The 22,284-nt window shown below is 39.4% G+C and overlaps 1 protein-coding gene across 2 annotated transcripts in view; it reads left to right on the plus strand.

Moving 5' to 3' along the window:
- Window positions 1-22,284, plus strand: part of cerk (ceramide kinase) — a 50,459-nt gene that overhangs the window by 15,171 nt on the left and 13,004 nt on the right. For both annotated transcript variants that reach the window (XM_023350281.1, XM_023350282.1), the window contains exons 3-11: window positions 184-306; window positions 3,196-3,321; window positions 3,982-4,048; window positions 6,111-6,256; window positions 11,613-11,687; window positions 11,859-12,011; window positions 13,071-13,176; window positions 13,642-13,721; window positions 18,514-18,719. In XM_023350281.1, coding sequence (XP_023206049.1) covers window positions 184-306; window positions 3,196-3,321; window positions 3,982-4,048; window positions 6,111-6,256; window positions 11,613-11,687; window positions 11,859-12,011; window positions 13,071-13,176; window positions 13,642-13,721; window positions 18,514-18,719 — 1,082 coding nt within the window. The remainder of the gene's footprint in view (window positions 1-183; window positions 307-3,195; window positions 3,322-3,981; window positions 4,049-6,110; window positions 6,257-11,612; window positions 11,688-11,858; window positions 12,012-13,070; window positions 13,177-13,641; window positions 13,722-18,513; window positions 18,720-22,284) is intronic.

Here is a 22,284-nt window from a genome sequence, read left to right on the forward strand (position 1 = left end):
CTTACGCGAATTTATTTTTGTAATTTCAATTTGCACAACTTTATGTTGAATGGCAGCGCAGCCATTCCTACATTAGAAAGATTCCTACATAAGAAAGCACTTTTAGGATATCGGAGGGGGATTTCGTTAACGTGTTTTTCATATTTTGCTCTCTGTAGAAACTGTTCTTGTTGTCATTTGCAGTTTCTTACGTGAGGAAGACCCGGCAACACCTGTGGCGTTGCGCCGATGTCACCTTCCACTGCGCCGACCAGCAGATCTGCGAGCAGTGGATCCAAGTTACAAACGAGCAGCTGTCAATACTCAGTAGGTGCTACTTAATGTTGCAGATACGGGAAACTCTGAACTGACTGGACGCTCAGTATGCATCTGTGTGTCATAAATGAATTATGAATCATCCAAACTGACTGTTAAGCTGCTATCAGGACAGATAGGGGCAAATAAACTCAAGCAGAAGCCTGTTAAGTAACAGGTTAAAGTGCAAAGCCCGTTTCACACTCAGACAGCTGTTGATTAACCTGACAGAAACAGAGCAGGACGCCGTTTGGGTTTTTTCCTAAACGTCTTGTGACAGAAATCTAGCAAGGTAACATTTAACTACCAATTAAACACTAATTGACACAGTGAACCACCTAAACTCACATTAGGGGATGGGTGGGCGGCAACTTGATTTAGGTTATGATCAGGAAAACACAACAGAGTCATACAGTAAACAGTAGCACAGTGCAAATCTATGTTTGGATTGCTGCAACCCTGTATTTTCTTAATGTGCGACTTTGAAGAACAAGTAAAGGTTTTGATTCAGTACAATTTTATACAGTACCTAGGAAAGGTCGTCATACCCTCTCAATATTTTTGTAATTTTTCACATTAAAGCCACAAATAAACCCAATGTAAGGGATTTTATGTATCAGCACAAAATAGTGTAGAAGAAAGACTATAGAGATTACAGAGAATATCTAAACTTTGACTTCCATTTTCAAGTCTTAGAATCAGATTCTTAGCTGGAATTAGATCTGAACTTTGACCAGACCAGTCCAAGACACAGACATGCTTTGTTCTAAGCTAGAAGTGTCCAATCCAGTTGTAAAGGGTAGTATTGCAGGTTTTAGATGCGTCCTTGCTCCAACACAGCTGCTTTAATGCTTAAGTTGTTATCATCTCAGCATGTCAGTCAGCTTTTGCAAATGCCTGAGCACGTAGCATAAATTTGATCTAGGGCATGGTTTAAAAATGCAGGACAATGAACCCTTGAGAGTTTTTTTATTTTCCACTGCACATTTCATTGTACATGTAGGCCAACAAATTTAATCTGGACTCATTTGATGAGAACTCGTTCTTCCACCTGCTGGCTGCATTTCTTACAAGATTTGTGACAAACTGAAGAAACTTGGTAAGTTTTATTCAGCAGTTTAGAAGCGTTGCCGTTCCAGCAGATTAAAATTCCAATAAAATGTATCATTAATGTTTCTTGTAGTGATGTAAGGGGTACGAAGTCTTGCAATACGTCAGTTATGGTAATTCTGGACAACTGATATACTTTCTTTATAACTCTTAATAATTTTGTTATGCAACTCTCAGCTGTTCTGCACAAATGATAACAGACGTAGAAGGTTTTAATGGTCCTCATTTATGAGTTCAAAGGTGACATTATTTTACAGCTGACAAAAGAAGCTGCTGGAGGTTTCAGCAAAATGAAAAATAGCAATGAACAGATTGTTGTATTTCACAGACTTTTTTGTATAACCTAAATTTAACTGAATTTCAACAATTTCCAGAAGGAACAATAGTTGGAAGAAGTGGTGGGAGGTCATTGCCTTAACCTTACTGATGATTCAATTTGTTTATCTGAAATGTTTAAGTTAAATGTTAAATCACCTTATTCCATTTATTTTGAATTTCAAAAGTAAAACTTGTAATACACTTTATGTTGATATCACACACTGATTTATTTCAGCATCTTATAGCTACTGCAGAAGCTGTTTTTTATGTGCTAAGAGGTTGTAGCAGGTTGTACAGTGAGTCAATATTGAAGGTTTTAAATCATTAGTGTCAACACTTACGTCACATGGCTGGTTTAGTAGCAGGACTCTGTGCAACCTGAGTAAACAAGGAAGCGATTCAGTCTTTCAGCTCAGGTGGGTTGGACTTGTGGCACATCCAAAAATGTATCAATTTGTACGATAGTCTGACATGTTTTGCGAGAACTTTGAATTCATGAGTAATTCATTACATTTTGCTGTCCAAGCTTTCTAAAAAATATTTTAAACCCAATCTATACCAGGTAGGTCGAAATAACAGGAAAGTAAAAAGTGGCCAATCTGTCACCGTGGAAGCTTACTTAAGCTGGTTTATTATAAATCGCTCCAAGTATATTTCTGTAGACAAAGCATATTAACTTGTAGCATAAGAATATATTAAGCAATGTGTGACATTTCATTAAATCTATTAAATGCTAATATGTAATGTCTTTTTATGATGTATCACATTACATGTTATAATACTATTAGTAACGTAGTGAGCTATAACACTAATTGAGTATAAAATTATGTGACACACTCCAGGGCCAATACATTTGAAAAATGATACGGCTACGTAGCATTCGGTGTCTCTCAAACATGTAGAATTAAGATCGGAAGGTGGATATAATTCATCTGAAATGCCCTATACCCATAGATGAACCAATTCAATGAAATTAACCACATTCGTTGCGAAGATGAAGTCTGTGCGTCTTTAACAGAGTCCGTCTCCTCCGCGGCGCACCTTTACATCATTGCTGACAAGCCATTTATGTAACCTAATGGAATTTTTGTCTTATTGCCAAATGATACGGAGCCGTGCTTTTTTTCCTTTTTTCTTTGTGCTCATTTAACACTTGATCCCATTCAGATCACTTTTAGTTTGAGCCGGCACCTTATTTTTCCAAAGCGGCCCCAAACAAGCCATTTAACATTCCCCAGCGCGCCACTTTGGAACTTCATCACCAGATGATGCAGTGCCTGTAATTTGCTCCACACTCCTTCCACAGTTGGCCGACACCTCATCTGTCTTTCAAACAGCCCATTCTGGTGATCATCTTTAAAAAGAAAAAAAAGAAAAAAAAAGGTCTCTAGTTAATGAAAGACCAATAAAGCGGTTGTCAAAAAAAAAAAAAAAAAAGTCAGATATTTCCAACCGCTATCCTTCACTTTGCAGCCAACCGACCCAAGAACCTGCTGGTGTACATCAATCCGTACGGAGGGAAGCGGCGCGGGGAGCGCATTTACGAGCAGAAGGTGGCTCCGGTGTTCCGGCGGGCCGGCATCTTAACAGACGTGATTGGTGGGTACCCAACGGTGGAGCGCCACAACATTTAAATTAAAAATGAGACTCAAAGGCCACCGTATACATCTCCGCTGCCAGCGTAGCCTCTTGCAGGGTGGGGGCCAGGTGGCCTCGCGAGGATATGATTTTTGCCTTATGGTGGCATTAATCCTGCCACCACCCTAATGGAAGCTGTGATACCCGATAAGCTTGGGCATCCAAAGTCATCTATTATTCAATAAGTGTTTGCTACAGTGTATATTCTTGAGTATTGATGGCCCATCAGGGGGAAAACACCATTCACTCTGGGCTTCCTATAGCGGCTATGATTCACATGATCTTTTTTTTTTTTTTATGCTGGGATTATATGCCTAGTAAACAGATTTACTGTTGAAGTGATGGGGATTTTTTGTTGTTTTGGTTTTTTTTCCTGCCTCGGGGCTCATTTTGTTAATACACCCCACAATAGATGAATTAGGCTGTTTGTGCCTCTGCGTCTGGCTTTTTTTTCTTTCTTTTTCTGAACATTAATCTGCTCAGTGGGTTTTTGCAAATGCATCCAAAGTGCAGCGTTTTTGTTTTACATTTCTTTTGTTTTTAAACGCCTGCTCCGCCACTTATTTTGTCTGTACATTTCTTTTATTGCACTAACGCCTGCTACTTAATTGGTTTCCACAGTTACAGAGCGCGCTAATCATGCCAGGGACCACTTGAAAACGGAGGCCAATCTAGACGATTATGATGGGTGAGTACTTCAGCGGGGTAGCTGCTGCTGGTTTTGGGCTTTTGCTCATATTTTAATAAAGTCACTGAGAGGCTCATTAAGTCTCTGTTGTTGGGTAATCTGCATTGAGATGAATAGTAATTTTTTTTATACATATGCATTGTAATTGTTGTATTGTTATTGTGATTTCTTTGTTTGTTTTTTTTAACTAGAAGTGTTCCGTCTTAATGTAATTGTAGAAGAAGAAAAGTCTGATTCAGTATCTGAAAAACACAGATTCTCTTATAGAGTTTAATAGCCACATAGGCAATGTTACATTTCAAGCTACTTTTGAGAAACTAACCAATGAGATGGACCCAAATTGAAAAATATTTACACCCCACATCAGTCATGTGAAGCTATGCTGCCGGCTTAGGTAAATAATTCTTTCGTCTCCTTAGATTGCTGGCCAATCAAACACGATGCTACCAGGGTTGTTAAGGCGATTACTTTTGGTGGGGTGTGGAGGTGTGAAGCCCAGCTGTCCATAAAATCCATAAATTTTATCAGCAGAAGGAAGCATGGAGTGCTTAACGTTTCCTAGAAGAGGCTGTCCTGACTTCATACTTGACTTGATAAGACACAATAAACCTCAGCAGAAAATGACATGGCAGCAAGTAATCACTAAATGTGAAACTCTTGAGTGAGCTTTGGTTCACATACCTCTCAAGACTGTGTTACTTAACGCACCTCTTACCAATACATTTTTTTTTCTTCCACTAAACTTTCCATAAGCAGGCTTGGGCACAGCTAACTGTAAAGCTTCTGTTGCAACGATGAAGTCAATCTTTTGTCATTTACAAATATCAAGTCGGCACTTTTAGCAATATTTGTAAAGGCCATAGCCTAGTTTGTTATTATACATTTTTCTGTATGATAAACTGACCCAGTAATTATCGCAATAAACTCAAATATTGAGACCATTTTCATGTGATGGACTGATAGTGGCATAATAGTGCAAGTTCCCCTCTCAAAGGCCAATAAATAATTCTGTAAAGAAAACAACACAAACTGGGCAATATTTAAAATATCCAAAATAAAAATCATAAATACAATAATTACAAAGTCTCCAAACAGACTAAAATATTAATCAGACAGGAAATTATCTAGCTCATTTTATTTTATTATGCGATTAATTTATTAATTGCTAATTGCGACAGGCATGGTGATAGCATAACATTTGTTTTTATTTTTTTGTTAATTCATTACATATAGGATTTTGCATGTAAGTTTTTAATAGAGCCTTAATCTAAAAACCCTGATCAGTCCCTTTTATTTCTCTGGCATTTTTGTCGTTTAAAGCTGTATTTGCCCGTATGAAATATTTCCGACCCAAATGTGAGCGCATTCTTCTCCGATTCAAATGTTCCTGAATTGAACTAAAGGGGAAAATAAAAAACGTGTTTTTCCTGTTATATAAACTTTAAAACCTGATCTGTAATAATAAACAGAATGTTTGTTTGCAAGCATTCGAACATTTCCATCGTTTTCGCCTCACTTTATAACTCGCCCTGCCTTCCGGGATTTCCTTTAACTACAACTCGTCAAAATCCGCATTTCACCGACCGACATACATCAAGGTTATGAACTGTAAATTATGCGAGTGAAGCGACAAGCCAGGGGTAAGAAGTGCACCAAAAGGGCCCTTTTTCCTCCTGCCTGTTCACCTCGTCCTTCCAGCTATTCATCTTACATTCGTAACACCAGAAGCAGAGTTAGACTCCATTATGCTTTTTATTCCACAGCTCATATAATTTATAGATGCATTTCAGTTGCCTTTGAGTCGGACCCAAGAAGCCGTAATGTCGGGTGGCACAGCGTGATATTCTTATTTATTGTAGGGTTTCACAGCTGCCCTGTTTCGTTATTGTCAAGGTTTTCTGAGCTACGCAGCCGTTTTCCTGCTAAATTCAGAGAACAACGTGTGCATGGAACTCGACTCGTTACACGGCGACCCGCCAAGACGCTGCGTGAACCGTTCTCAGCGGTGTGTTAGGAAAGCTTGCGTTCAGTTTTGAGCTGCTGGCTCTTTTTGTCTCTCCAGGGTGGTGTGTGTGGGCGGAGACGGGATGTTTAGCGAGATCCTGCACGGCCTGGTGACCAGGATCCAGACGGACCACGGTGTGGACCAGAACCAACCGGATGCTGAGCTGGTGCCGTGCTCTTTGCGTATTGGGATTATTCCTGCAGGTGGGCTTTTGGAATCATTTTACAGCCAAATATTAACAGAGGAAGATTTTTTTGTTTGTTTTTGGTTCCTGGTGATTTAATGGTATAAGTGTGAGAACTTTCACACATTGATGCAGGGACTCCTAAGCTTCTCAGAATGACACCATACTGTATTTATTTGTCAAACTGCAAATGCATATTAGTTTTCAAAGCTATGCAAACATATTCTTTTAGATTAATGCGCTCATGTTCAGTCGAGCAAATAATTGAATCTATAAAGATATTTCAAAACAAACTAGAAGTTGGACTTCCTAGGTTGCATCTTACTACAAAACAAATTAAACTATCCATTTCCACTGTCTGTTTTAAGTGATAATTTCCAACTTGAAATCAACAGGAATGCCCTCTGAGCTCATATCTCCAAAACAAACACCATAACCAATATCATATCTCTCATGCTTTTAAAATACGGTAAAAGTTAAGGTCACAAACCGCTAACGTTAGATCCAGGCTTCTGTGTTTTAAGATTGTGACCCAACCAATAGAATGTCTCCACCCAAAATTAAATTCACTGGACCAGGCGAGAGTTTTCTAATCTCCTGCAGATTTCTCCGTTTCTTTGAGGGATTCCTCCTCGAGACGTTTTTCGACAAAGCCGCCGCTTTAAGTTTACATTCAATCATACAACCGTTACAACCGTCTTCCCTGCAGCCGCCGCCTTTGTAAATCATGTTATCCTTGACTGAGATATTACAGCGTGCCTTAGGGACACAACTTTGACTTATTCTAACTTTTTTGTCCTTCTTCAAAGTAATGTATATAACTTAATTTTTAAAAAGTGGCTTTTAATAAAACGCTTTAATTAAAATCATTTATGTTGGCAAAGTGAAAGGGCATTCAAAATGCAAATAAGTGGCGACTGTAGGTTTTCCAAAGAAAGCATAAAAAATTTATTTACTTTTAATTGTGAGACATTCAAGACCTTATGATCCCAGGTTGCTTAGTTACATAAGAGAGTCTCCATGGCAACAGGACAGGGGGGTGCCACCATGAGCCTAAAAGAGGGTCAATCAGTCCTAAGTGGCATGATTGGGAACATGCTGGGTGACATTTTGAAATTACAGTAAATTTCACTGGGATGAAGACACAATGTGTGAAGACCAGTGTGAGGCCATCCTGTGCACAGCTTGATGCTGGTGGCTGGCTTGTTTCAAAAAATGAACTGGGGAGACGGCGAACGATTCATTTGGATGAAGATGTTTCGGATGGGGTGGTTTGTTTAGCAAACACAGAGGAAATCGATATGTCAGGTGTTTGTTTTCTTCTGACAAATCCCATGCCGATTCTATGACATTTGAGTATCTCGCCAAAACATGATATGGAAAGATGAAATCTCGAAGTAATTGAGATAAACAGAAGATCGTTTTTCTCCAAATCCGTGGTGTTCTAGTTTATTCATAAAGTTCTTGTAAATCTTGGAAGAAAAGGGTTTTATAATGGATTTTTGGAAGATCTTTAACCCTCAGAGCAAGGATGATGTACAAAAAGAAAAACCGGTACAACTTTACAATAAAGCTACTGCTTTTTCTAACATTTAATTTTATACTATTTAGAAATTGTGGAGTTACTTCAGACCAACATTTCCCTTTATACTTTTAGTATCGGAGCAAGACCTAGAGAAACTCTTGTTAGTTTATAAATTGTGAACTACTTAGCAACCCAGAGCAAGAATTGAACATGGAGAGCCAACATTTAGGTTTATACTTTACAAATCTAGAGCAAACTTAGATATTACCATCTTGTTGTTTCCTTCCAATTCATTCATTTCAGCACTTTGAATTGCCTTGTTGCTGAAAATGTGCTATATAAACAAAATTACCTTACTTTACATAACATTTTTACTAATTCAGGATTCAGAATCGTTTAAAAAAACATAAAGTCAGTAGCACATATAATTCCATCCCCAAAGTCCAATAAGGTTGCCGTCACAAAACACTGTTTAAGCTACACCAATAAACAACTTCTCTGCTCCTGGAATGGTTTCTATCTCATTAACAAAGTTCAAAGCACTGCTTTGTATTTTGCATTGTGCTCATGTTTACTGTTTCCAAAAGTAAAATGGAAGTCATATTTTTCAGTATCAGACTCACTTTGCTATTTTCTACTACTACTCTCCATTTCTTCATTATTGCAGTTGTTATAAACTGCGTTTTCTGTTTTTGTCTCTTTTTTCCCCCCCCAATAGAAAGTAACCTTCTCTCTGCACTTTATTGAAAAAGCCACTGATTGCGTTATTACCATCATTACATTATTTACTACTTTAAAAATTCCTCAAAGTAAATCTGGCTCAGTGCTTACTTGTGTTTCTTTCCATCGACAAATGATGGAGCTGTTGTTGCTTTTAACTCAGGGTTCACTTTTTCTCTGTCATGAAAACTTTTCTAGATTTGCGCTACTTTTTTTGTGAGCATTGTTTTTATTTGAATCAAGGCTGAGTTGTTTTCTATACAGTGTGATCCAAACTGCAACTGTTTGTACTGTAAAATCCTTGGATATGGCATTATGTGAATCATACTGAAAAGTAATGTTGCAACACTGACAATATTGCAGAGAATATTAGCACATTAAAACTATGTATGTTAAAGAAAAATCTAATATGTGATTTAGGGGGCTGCTGTCTGTTCCAAAGGGTTTCAGTCACAGGTCCAGCCATAAATATATTTATGCTCAGAGGATTCAAACAGCAAAAACATATCCCAGAACTGAGAAATTTAAAGTCCATCGCTGTCAATGAGAAAGAAATTGACAAGATCCACGAGGCACTTATGGGAGAACCGCAGATAAACACTGAAACTGCTCAGACGAGCACATGCCTTGTGACATTTTTCTTCCTCCGGATATGCAAACAAATGTCTGCACTGGAGAAAATTAAGGGGAATAAAACATAAAGCATCAGAGGGCTGAACATTGTTCAACTTCTGCAAGTTATTCCCTTCCAAAAGGAAGCTGCGTGTACAAACTGACTGTAGAAGATTCAAATTCTGGCACAATGTCACCATCTCTATACAAAAAGAAATAAAAAAGAAAAAAAGCACACGCAGCAGGCCTGTCAGGAGCAATTTCAAAGTGTTCAGATGTGATTATGATGCTCAGAGAAGAGGAAGCAAAGGCCAGACAAGTGATATTCATAGAACGCCTAAGAAGGCGAGAGAGAGAGCTGATCTTCATACTCATCTGTTTGTCCGTCTCCGAGTGACGGGCCCGATCGCCCTGTCACACCTCTGTGAGCCCACTCTAAACATTACCAGCGAGGCTTCTCACTCGCTTCCTCACCCTCTCCGTCTTTTATCAGCAGCTCCACATTACCACTTGAAGATGATCAAAGTTGGCCAGATAGGTCTGAAATTACTCCACTAGGGCGCAGAAAAGAGCGATAGAGCCTTATTACCTCTCAAGTCGAAAGATTTAATATCAAACTCAACATTTCTCACAAGGCGGGGAATGCCTCTTATCCTTCATTTGTTGGCTGAAGAGCGCTGATGATAGCCCAGGGCCCGAAACTATCAGATTAGTTAACTTTATGACTGCCTCGTTTCTTTTGCTCTTGCCTAATAAAATCATTCAGCTACATTTGCCTTTCTTGGTTGTGGACGTGAAAAATATGTTCATTCTGTTGATCCCCAGAGCTTTTTCCTTTGTGACAGATTTCATTTTGGAGATAGAGCTACACATATGTGACTGACATGATGAACAGTTTTTTGTGGATTAAAGGCAACGGGGATAAGAGAAAATCAGAAACCTCAAAGCATGCAAAACTCGCCTAATGAGAAAACAAACCTACCCGATATTTATGTATGTTGAGATAACCTATAGCCATAAGTTAAATGCATTGTATTCTCAAAGACCAACGCTGTTTGCTATACAGTGATTATATTGTCTTTAGAAAGCTGGAAGGAATGTGGCTAAGTCAAAAAATTGTGAGTCTTATTCTCTACTTCACTAATATTTTTACTAATGACTTTGGGAAAAGACTTTGCCAAAATAGTATACATAACATGTTTTATTTTAAGAATAAAAAATTTAAGTTTCCACCAAATAGTGCTACAGTCTGAACACAACCAAAAGTCTACATTATCACTGATATTTTGGAAAACTGATTTTTTTTTTTTTCTGCTGCATTTGCGATTTCCAGCCACATCCATGAACTGGTTGGTGACAAAAACTTTCCAAAGTGAAAATCTTCCAAAACTGCCATTGTTTTGTGTGTCAAAATGGCCAAAGTACACGATAGTGCCTACCCTCTACTTCCTTTCTGTTTTCTGTTTCCTTTCTGTTTGAAACCAACCAAACACAGCAGGTCCGTTTCACTTTGTGCTAACTCTACTCCCATTAAACTACAAACGTGAGCTCAAGATGTTGATGTCGATATTCAGGAAGGCCTCAACTCAAAGTACACAATTACAATTCTTAGCCTAGAACTTCTTTAGCCATACTTTGGGGTCTGTTCGTTTGAATTTTTATAGTGTTACCAGCATAGGAATTATATCAAACCAATGGAATTCCCGGAGATTAGGCGTAGATGGTTTTCAAAAGCAAAGGAAAAAGTATCTAGAGTTCACAAAGTGGCTAGCACAGGTTTACATTTTTAGAAATAATGTCTAAAACTGTAAAGCGATGCTATCTGAAAATAGACTGGTTTTACTTATTAGGCTAAAATCACAGGTGCAGGAATGTTTTTCCTTTTTGCCAATGCTATATGAGGTGCTACTTGATATGTGAATAAGACGTAGCTTTAGCTCGAGAGATGAACCAAACACAAAATCTTAAAGCCATATTACTTCCTCCACAAAAAGTAGATTGCATATGGAGGTGAAAACAAGCACGGAAATGACAGTATGCTAAATTGGGAAAGGATTTTCATTGGGTTTTTAAGATGAAATAAAGCATGACTAAAACCACTGTAAAGAGAGCTACATCTATGGAAAACACTGGTTGTTTAATTTGTGTGATTCCTCTCTTGCACCAACAACATAATGTTGTATTTAGAGCTTTCGTAAAACACAGAAAAAAATGACCCCCTTCTTTATTCTTTACATTTTTGTAGATATTCATAAAGAAATAGTCAAACCAAACTTAATGGCTAAAAAAACAAACAACACAGCTGAAACTGAATTGTGTTGTGGACATGGTTTGACCTGAAAAAGAATAATCTTCGATGATCTTTGTGGCATAATCACAACAATGAAGATCACAGGAGTACATCATCACATTGCATGGATTTATCTTAACTCACGCTATTCAAAATTGAACACTTGGGCAACATTGCTGTCACTATCAAGGTTTGTCTCACAGATCATCCCCCTTATGTGTCCAACAGGGTCGACTGACTGCATCTGCTTTGCTACGCAGGGAACAAACGATCCAGTTACATCTGCCTTGCACATTGTTGTTGGTGAGTTTAAGTTACTGAAACCCTGCCAACACGCGTCCTTTAAACCCATGCTCAGATATTCCCATATCTGATGTTATCAGTGTTGTGTGGACACAAACAGAACATTGTTGTGCAATCATTATGTTACCTTTCTTTGCCGATTGCAACCAAGACTTGGGTCTGTTTTCACAGGCGATTCACAGCCAATGGATGTATGTTCGGTTCACCATAACGGCGTCTTCCTCAAATATTCGGTCTCTTTGCTTGGGTATGGTTTCTATGGCGATGTTTTGGCGGACAGTGAGAGGAATAGGTGGCTTGGTCCTGCAAGATACGACCTGTCAGGTATGTCAGCCATTATGTAAACCTTTGGGGGGTATTTATTATTTGGCTTGGTTTACCATCAGCTCACAGTGTCTTGCAGAAGTATTCACATCTTTTTAATTTGGTCACATTTTACGACATTATGCCTGCAAAGTGGCAATTTTGGTCTCATCTGAGCAGAATACAGATGCAGACTAATCCCGATGTTGGGTAGAGGGACTGATTTAGGCAGGCTTGAGAAAACAATGGCGTTGTTAGCTCACCTGGACGTCCGTAGACAGCAGCTTCTCCTCTGGTTGCCCCAACAGCTCAATCCAATGCCTCCCTGGGCAGGTAGCCCAGACAAATGTTTCCTGCAAATGTAAAGTTCAGTTTTCTTTAGCGTGAAAACTTCTGGTTTTAGTAAAAGTTTTTTTGTTTTTTTTTTAACAAAAACTGTGCATTCTCTCCATGGTCCTGGATGTACATCATACACAGGTGAAATTCATCAGCCTAATTAAGGAAGAGCACCATTACAATGGTGATGCATTTGCTGCTGTTGCAGGACATTTGAGCACCAGAAAGAAGACGTTGTCTATTAGACATTGCTTTTACACCGTGTTCCAAATTATTATGCAAGTGATATTTTCTCAGATTAAATGGTCATTGCAAATGATGGTCAGAATAATTTTCAAGTCATGAACTATTACAGTACAAGTCAATTTTTACTGCACAAAGCTCCCCATGAGAAAAGTATTTTTTTCAAAAATAAAAAACTCAAAATGCACTGTTCCAAATTATTATGCACAGCAGATTTTCTAAACACTTTATGGATTATAAAGACCTGCAAACTGTCATTCTTTAAATGTGCAGCATTAAGTGAATAGAATAGAATTAGAATTCAACTTTATTGTCATTGCACTGTCACAAGTACAAGCAACGAGATGTCACATGTACTAAAATCAAAAGCATGTACTAAAACTGCAACTGAACTAGACTGATGTTTGAGTCCTTTTCAATATTTTCCTCAGTGCCTTAGCTGAGCATATTTTTTGTTAGATTAATAACACCGTATAACATATTTTCCCCCTTTCTTTAAAGGGTTTAAAACTTTTTTGTCCCACAACCACTATGGCGGGACGGTTTCTTTCCTACCAGCAGACGACAACGTGGGGCATCCAAGAGACAAGCTGCAGTGTCGATCTGGGTAAATAACATCTGCGGCTTTTCAACATTATTTTACAATGTCTTAACTTATCTGACGACATTCAGGCGCAGCAATGTGCTTTAATGGGATACTTTATGTTGTCAGGAAGCTAAATTATTGAGGACTGAAAGCCAGCTTACTCTTGTGTAAAAAGCTTTCGAGTTAAGTGCTTTGGTTTTTGATATTCTGGCAGTAGACATTATTTACATTTGTTGTGGGAGGTGAAATCCATTATTCTAACATGACAAGTTATTTCACCATGAAAAGTCATATAAATATGCTCTGGAAGACCTTTTTAGCCGCAGACAAAACAGAAACAGTGTACATAGCTAAAAAAAAGAAAAAAGTTTACAACTCTCTGAATACATAAGGGCTTAATGAATCATAAGAGCCCGTTGTGGTCTTTAATGTCAGTAACAGCCGATGATTTAATGATTGTAAAACAAGGTTGCGCTGGTGTTTCAGGTGCCGCATCTGTCAGCACAAGCCCTCATCAAAAGACGAGCACGACGAGGCGTCGGAGGAGAAGGAAAAGCCGGCTGATGGTACGAGCTTCGCTTCATTATTTGAAATGTGCTGACTAAATCAGAGGGAAAGGCCTTTTCCTCATTCCTCTGCCTCGTTATCGAGCTCATTTCTCTGTTTTGACACCGCTGCCATTAAAAATGAGTTGTAGTTTGAGAATACAGAAAAGAAAAGAAAAAAAAGAGGAGACAATTCCACACTGGTTGTCTTTCTGCATAAAGCTGATTTCATTCAGCTTGGAGATTTGCATTTTTTCGCTTTGTGTTTTTTGAAGGAGATAAAGTACCTGAGCTTGACAGCGGGTAAATAAGAGTCATGATCTGCTAAAATTTCACTTTGTTGTCATTTCTGAGTCGATGTTTCTTTTTTTTCCCCTACAGAGCGACACAATTTCTAATGAGGTTCCTGATTAGGTATTGATGAGAGAATATATTCTGATTATAGTGACAGTGAATAACTCCCCATTGTTCCCGGCTGGAGAGCTCTTCTCCCTAATGATTAAGGATGTAACAAGATCTCGTGGCACAAGATGTTGATATTAAAGTGCTACCATATTTCTTGTCAATGTGAAATCTGTCTTGCACGAAGCTATCTATCTGCTGTCAGGATGTCATTTCGTCTTACGAAGTTTAAGCCCAGTCGATGCGGATATGAGCACATGGAGTGTTAGGAATTGAGAAGGAGGACAGTCCTAGGAACAAAATGTCCCCTCTCCTCTGTGTCCTGCAACCTCGGCATCAAAGACAGTGTTTGGGCAAAATAAAGTGAATTTTTTGAGTTCAGGTTGATGGAGTGTCTGATGAGTGAATCTACAGTTGTCTGTTTTTAGGATGAAAAGTAGAGAAGAGAAAGCACACAAACGTGTGGGACGTTTGTCAAGGTGTAAGAGATCTTTGGGAAAATGTGGAAGAAACTCTCACCAGTTTTAAATCAGTTTCAAAAACGGTGACGGGCGGCAGACAAGATGCTAATGCTAATTATTTTGAAGCAGAATAAGAAAGCAGACTCTGTCTAGTCATTTGACACTAACACACACACATCGTTTAGTTTTATAATAAAGCCAACTTTAGCTTTACAATAACACTAAAGTTAGCTTTATTATAAAAGTAACTCTAGTTATAAAGATATAACTAGCTTTAGCTTTAAAATAAAGCTAAAGCCAATTGTTAGCCACAAACGGCACTAAATCTAGCACGTACATCGTAGCTTCCTACCCTTCCCACAGTGGGTAAAACAGAGGTTTTCTTTAAATATATAAGTTAATACATTCATTTAATTTATGAACACAATAAATCATATCAATGTATAGAAGATATAAAAACCTGTACAGGGTGTTTTTTGGCATTTGGATTTCCATAGATTAGACAAGCATTTACCTTTATTAAATTCAATCTGTTTATTCACAACAAATATTGTCTCAAGGGACTTTCCAAAAACTTTGTAGCAATCAGCCATGTTATGACATTGGAAAGAAAAACTCCAGTTTAACAGGAAGAAACCTCCAGGAGAACCTGGCTCACTGTGAGCTGCCATGACTGCCTGGATCCATTGCAGTTCATAAGCCTGGTCAAACCTGGACTAGAATATTAAACAAAACCAAAAAATTTATTGTCTTCTGAAATACATTGCTAAAGTCTTCTCTTGTTTTGTCCTAAGAAGCTTAATATCCCGTATTGTCTTGTTACTCCCCTATTAATGATGTTCCTGCTCACTAGCATCCCGTCTCGTTTGGTCTCATTGTGTGTTCCCTGACAGCTCATGTTCAGGTTAGGTTTGGATATCGCCATTTCTTCTCCATTCATTCCCCCATCTGTCTATGTGCAAACAAACTTTATTATTATCTGCAATTGTCTCAAGCCACTGACACATCAGGACAAACCTCTGGTGGTGTGTGCACCGCAGCATCATGTGCAGACTTTGTGCTGTCGATTATCTCTCTCTGCGTGTGTGCGTGTGTGTAGTTTCCCTTTCTAATTAGTGTGTTTATGTTGAATTTTAGATCTGTGTTTATCTGAGGCTGCAGCTCCCCATGGCGTGCTGGTGTGTGTTTATATGCCTGGATAAATATGACAGCAAGCATAACCTGTTTGTGTGTGTTTGCGTTTGCTTTGTGACAGACTCCCACTAATCAGGAGAAGAAGAAAAAAAAAAGTTTCTTTGCCAGCTCTGTCAGGGGGGTTTGCCTCGTGCCGGAGCCACCCTTTGTTTTCGTGGTGTTGTGTTTATTTATTTATTTAGTTCTCTGCTGAGGGAATCTCAGACAACTGCTAAATCAGTGAGGCGCGACACACTCCCCTTCTGCAAATGAGCTGGCCTCCACATCGAAAGTAAATACTCATTTGGAGACGTCCTCCTAGTGCAGAGCCTGCAGTCCACAGTTGTTCCGTTTGGATTTGTTTTTAAAGTGTGGCTTTAATCACCATTTCCCAATTAGAATATTGTTGGATTTTTTTTATGTTGCCTCTGCGGGCTTGTTATCATCGGCTCGCGTTATCACCTCTGTAAGTTTGTTTTGCAAAACGAGGGGGAAAGGTAATGAATCGTTTTGCTGTCTGAGATCACATAATTTCCCCTCTGAGGTGCTCATAAAACAGTCGAATGCTAATTTGGACACCTGTGATCAGTTTTTAGCGGCTTCCCCCGCCGACTATCACGCCGGTGACAGACAGCGCCGTTCCCCCGCGGGGCCGTGGCGCCGCGGCTTTGATTCACCTTTACTCAAGTAAACAGTGGCTAATCTCCGAGGAACAGAGTCATGACTCGTGAAGCGCAACCATCGCATCTGTCATTTAGGATTTTTGTGGCCACATGTGCATTTATTCGTGACAATCTGAATGAAGGTTAGCACAATCAGTGTGCTGTTTATCGAGCTCGCGCTAGTCTTTAGATATTGTGGAATCCTGCTTGGCCCAACTTAATTGCAAACAGAAGGGTGCGCATTTACATTTGCGTTTTCCTCCATCATGAGGTGGAAGTTGCTCTGAGCATTGCTGCGCAGACATCTGGATCTTAATGGACCTCCATCAGCTTCACTGCTGCTGCGTTAGAATGTTGGAGCTCAGACCCAGAACTCATAATGCAAAAATAATTCAAACCGTCAACCTCAAAGCCAGAAGAAATCCAGCTTCTTTTTTTGCTACCTGTAGCTTATCCAACCTCTACAGCTAAAGGATTTTATTCTGACAGAGAGCTGAGAATCTGGTGCAGCGTTGGTCGAATCAAACATTTACTTAAAGTGTAGTGTGCAAAAAATGGGGGATTGAAGTTGAAGTTGTGGTGAGCTTTGGTTGATTTAATTTTGAATATGTAGGTAATGGAGCAGTTGCAGTTGGGTTAACTTTTCTGAAAAGATGGTTAAAACTGTAGTTTATGGGGGATAGAGGGAGAAAAGGTGAATGTGTCCAAAGTTTTTAGTCCAAATTGGAAGAAATGAACAAATACAAATCAATATCCATCAGGTTCATCAGTGCCATTTGTGACAACACACACAACTCAAGAGCTAAAAGCCTGCCACTAGACATTTAAAAAAGCAAAAAAACTAGAAATAGACTGAACTGAGATAAGAACAGACAGGAGGGGAACCCAGAACCTTAAGACACTCTGACAGAGCTGTAAAAACCCAGAGAATTTTGCTAAAAAAAAAAAAGTTGGATAGTAGATAACATAGAAATAAGTTGTGTATTTGTGGTCTGCTCATGGTCAAAAATATATTCCGCTACCGATATAGCATGTTAGAGCACTGGTGATGTTTTTAAGGGCCATCCACTCATTGTGTAACCAAAGCAAGAGCTGTCTTCTCAGCAAAAAGTCGAGCTTTTGCCTATCCGAGTGGTTAGTATGACTAGAAAAGTGTGAAATGAATTCAAAGCGTTTACACGGGAGAAACATTCACTCAATCACACAGAAATACACACAAATTCATACACCGATATGTAGATTGATATGCAAGTTGAGGTCATTGCCCAGAGGCAAATCAATATGTGCTAGGATTAAATTGAAATAGAACCCATAATTTCTGGATTGCTACCCACTGAACCACTGTGGTGTTTCATTACTAGAATAACAAAATCCTGGCTGGAACAAGTCTTCTAAATAAGGTAGAGCCATAGAGATAAGATGAGGAGTTTCATCTTGAAGTAGAGACTTTCTTTACTTTCAAAAGAAGTTAATTGAAATGGGCTGGGTAGCTAGAATTGCCCATGAGACATTTGAGATTTTGCGGGATCATCCAACTCAGAGGAGACTCCCAGAATATATATACACATCTTGGCCCAGGAACACCTTCAGATCCTCCTTGAGTGAGCTGACAAGTGTCAGAGACGAGAGATGTCTGGGTTTCCCTCGTGACCCAGTTCAGGATAAGCAAAGATGAAAGCAAAACGAGGGAATTTATTAAAACATCCTGGCAAATAAAATATTCTTCTTTATCATGAAGTGCTCATTAAAAGAAAAGCAAACACTCGCCAAAAAGACACAAAAAAACGTCAAAAGGCAATTTCCACAAGACTCAAGGCTCATAGGGATAGAACAGCTCACATGAACAAGCATGTTGTAACAGGAAACTATGCAATTACCAGACTTCACACCTGAATAAGAACGTCTCATTTAGCTTATTTCCAACTAAATGCCACAAAAGGAAAACAAGATACACGTGTTGGATTTCAGCTTATGAATGCCAACAGCTTTCAAAGGTTGAATTAGAGGATGTTATCCACAGCCACAAAATGTCAAAGAGATCTGTTTTTCAAATTGATGAATGTCATTTTCTTTGAACCCGTCGTAACGACATGAGTTGTGCTCCTGTGTCTTCAGACAGCGACAGAGGCTGGAGTGTCATCCACGGCAAGTTCATTGCCATCAACTCGGCCAGCATGAGCTGCGCGTGTCCTCGGAGTCCGAAAGGCCTGTCGCCCTCCGCCCACCTCGCCGACGGCACCACAGACCTGATCCTGGTCAGGAAGTGTTCCCGTCTGGACTTCTTCAAACATCTTCTTCGACACACCAACAACAACGACCAGGTAGCGAGGGCTAAACATGCCAAGTACTTCAGATTTAATAAACGTGAATTTAGGGGGAGAAAGGAGCAAAAATGTTTTAGGATTTTCCAGGAGAATCTGCCCCATTCCCAAGTCGGAGCCCAGATGAACTGATGAAGTGTTAAAGTCATGAATGAGCAAGCAGAAGGCAGAGTTTTTCCCTCTTGCTGTGCTAGCACCTACCTTTGCTGACTCTGCTCAATTTCCCAAACATGCTTCTCTTCAGTTCAAGCGCCTTAGCCCTTGTGCATTCCCATGTGTCATAAATGACCTCCACCCCGATCCAGAAAGGCTGTGGTAATCGCTGCATCGGGGATCTGCTGGATGGGAAAACAGGCCGATGTCAGACTAATGCCCCTCTCAGGACAGCATCGCCAGGGGAAGTCTGCTGATTACTAATTATTACCTTAAGATGTTTAATCTATCTGAAAAGAAAAGGAAAAGGTCAAACCTTAAACTGTTTACGTTGCTACTGGTGACATCTTTTATCTGTATTTGACCATAACATCGTGCACTTTAAGTTCAGACGACTAGTTTACCTTAAAAAGGATTCTCTATGACAACTTAATTCATTTTCTGCTGCCAGACTCAAAATGTCCACAAATTTTCTTCCCACAAACATGGTCACCATAGCAGTAGGTAGTGAGGCTATTGTTGCTTAGAGTAAAGGCTGGTTTGATTTGTTTGACATACAGTATCTCATGAACCTCAGATAACGTTGGCAATCCATGAACCCTAACTGTTGCAACAGCAGCAATCTCCTTTTCAGCCAGCTGTTTGACTACTTGGGCGACTGTTAAAAGTTAAATTTAATGTACCAACCTTACATCAGATTAACAAATAGTTCCTGCGGGGTATGCCCATATACCTCGGTCAATATCCTCTTCCCCAAATGGCAGTCAATATGTTGAGAAGGGGTTTTTAATGCAATTAAAATCTGTGTGGCAGTGTTCTAGAGCAGGGCTGTGTCATTTGGTGTGGTGGTGTCTGAGTGGTGGTGTTGGTTTGTGCCTCTTTGTGATGGGTTCCTGGCTGCTGACCTAAAGGGATGTGTCTGGCTGACTGTGGGCATTGGGTTCCCTTTTCTCCTGATCACTACTGCAGGCTTTTGTCCTGGTTTGTTGGCGAGTGCTTGTGGCGTTCTTCCATTTTTTAAGTTGTTGGTGTTCTGGCTGAGATGACCTGACTCTGGGCTTACCTGAGTGACCAGGCACGAGTGAACCTTTCCTTGTGCCTCTTTTGCCTTGGGGGGGGGGGAGCTTCAGCTAATACTTATTCTCTAACTGGCTCTTCAATGGATCCACAAAGGCAATTCCAGTAACCAGCCAATTTGTTTTAGTTGCTGAATTATTTCTGTCTTGGGTTTGATCAGATTACACAGTTACAAAAACGCTCTGTGCTTGTTGTTGTCCTTCTTTGATATTTTTCCCTTTTCAGTTGCTCCTTGCAGCAGCACTAATTTGATGTTTTACCTTTTTTGAAAAAAAAAAAAAAACAACAACAAACTCTAATGTGATGCAAACAGGAACCCTGGTATCCCGTGTTTTGTGGAAAATCATATACATAACAGTTAGCATATAGATTAGATGCTTTCTTCTACATGCTGGCACGTCTAAGGATAGCCTTGGCTGCTATCCTGGCAATCAGTTTGCAGTCTTATTTTTCATTTTGTCTCATAAATCCAGCTGCCGAAGCTTTTGGGAATAACAATGATATCGCATTAACTCATCTCATTTTCTTAAGGCTGCAGATTGGAGTGCCTTGGCGTTGGTTTTCTTCCTCCTTAGTTTAAGGCCGCCTTTGCTGCATAACTCGCATCACAGAAAGGGAGACATGCAGTCATACAAGTGGGGTGAGTGGGACATTGTATCAAAGCTGAGTTAATATCAGCATCTGAGTCCAACCAAGCAGAAAGAGACTAGACGTGAGCAGCCACTAAGCGTATTCATGGCCTTGTCAGAAAGCTTTTTAGGCAGACCGTCCGGCATGAATGCAAAGCGGCTGCAGTCATAAAGTGGGCTTGATGTGAAATAAATGGCTGTCAGTCTGCCTTGAGGATGAGAGAGGATAAGAAAAGACGAGAAGGGATGGGGGGGGACGGAAAAGAAGGATAGAACAGAGAGAAAGTGGCACCCCGTGAAGCCGAAGATTGGGCAGCCGAACCTTTCTGCGACAGAGAGAGATGAAAGCGCTTTCTGACAAAATAATTTCTTTTCATCTCTCGTCCTCTTTTTATTCAATTTCCCAAAGTTCACCTAGTGTCTTAATGGACGGCTTTGTTACTCATCGCCGTTTCTCCTCTGCGTCATCGCTTTTTGCATCAGGTGTTTTTTGCCGTTAGCCTCAAATGTTTTGACGCTTTTATTAGTTTTATTAGTTTATCAGTGTTGTCCTCTCTCTGGTGCTCAGGTCAAGAGCAGATAATTAATGTTGAAACACATCAGCAAGCCAGATGTGTGTGTTAGCATTTTAAGGATTTTAGTACAAGCCATTGTTAATGCTTAATAACATTATTAATAATATGTTTACAGCTTAACTGAGTGTTTTTAGCTGTAAGTTGTTAGCAGGAGAGCCTTTTTCAAACATGCAATAAATTGTTCTTTTTTTACTCTGTTTTATTTAAATTTTGCATTTTTAATGCTTTGCTAAGCAGTTTAAAAGAAAATAAATAAATAAAAAAAGACAACAGTGAGTGGAATAACGTATAACTGATGGCCCCAGAGTACTTTAAACAGAACCATTTGTATTTTGAGGTTGTAGAGTTGGAAACAAATGCAAAACAAGTAGTGATGCACGATATCGACTAAAATTTAATATTGTACATCGGCCATTTTGCCAAAAGACATTGATTTTATGTGACAAACCAGTGACGATGATGCCTGCAGCACAGCACAACAGCAAATTTGCATTGTTTGAATGTTGTCGTTGTCTTAGAGAGGAAATGTCATGAATAAATGTGACATTAAACATAATGCAAGCTGAAAGTGTGACAACATTTTCAGTCTCCTTCTTAGCATTTGCATTTGGTAGCAGGCTAAATTGACAAAGATAATGCAGTAGAGAAAGCCATGTAGTTTCAGTAAATAGGTATAAGAAAGAAAAAAAAAGAAAATTGGTATTGGTATCGGTTATCAGCCAAACGAGTTTTAGTATATCTGCATATCGGATATCGACCAAAAATCCCTAAAAACAAGAAAGACATCAGATGTGTAATGGTAAGCAGAATAATAAAATAAGAAAGACTCACATGTTTGGAACTGGAATACAATGAACTCAATGGTGAAAACTTGATGGAGGTGGTGGGATAAGTGCCATGGAAACCAGGACAGTCTAATCGGGTCATGCAGAACAATTGATGGAGGACTGAGGGAAGGAGGCAATAAAACACAGGATGAACAAACCAAGTGGGGAATGACAAAGACAATCATTTCCTTTGTGGTATGAAGTTTAACAGATGAAAAAAAAACTTTTTCTCCGTTGGGAGTTTATTGAAGATCCACCTTTGCTTGTACAAGGTCTCCTCAGTTCAATTCACTGCAGACAGTAA

This window comes from Xiphophorus maculatus, chromosome 17, assembly GCF_002775205.1.
Source record: "Xiphophorus maculatus strain JP 163 A chromosome 17, X_maculatus-5.0-male, whole genome shotgun sequence".
Lineage (NCBI taxonomy): Eukaryota > Metazoa > Chordata > Actinopteri > Cyprinodontiformes > Poeciliidae > Xiphophorus > Xiphophorus maculatus.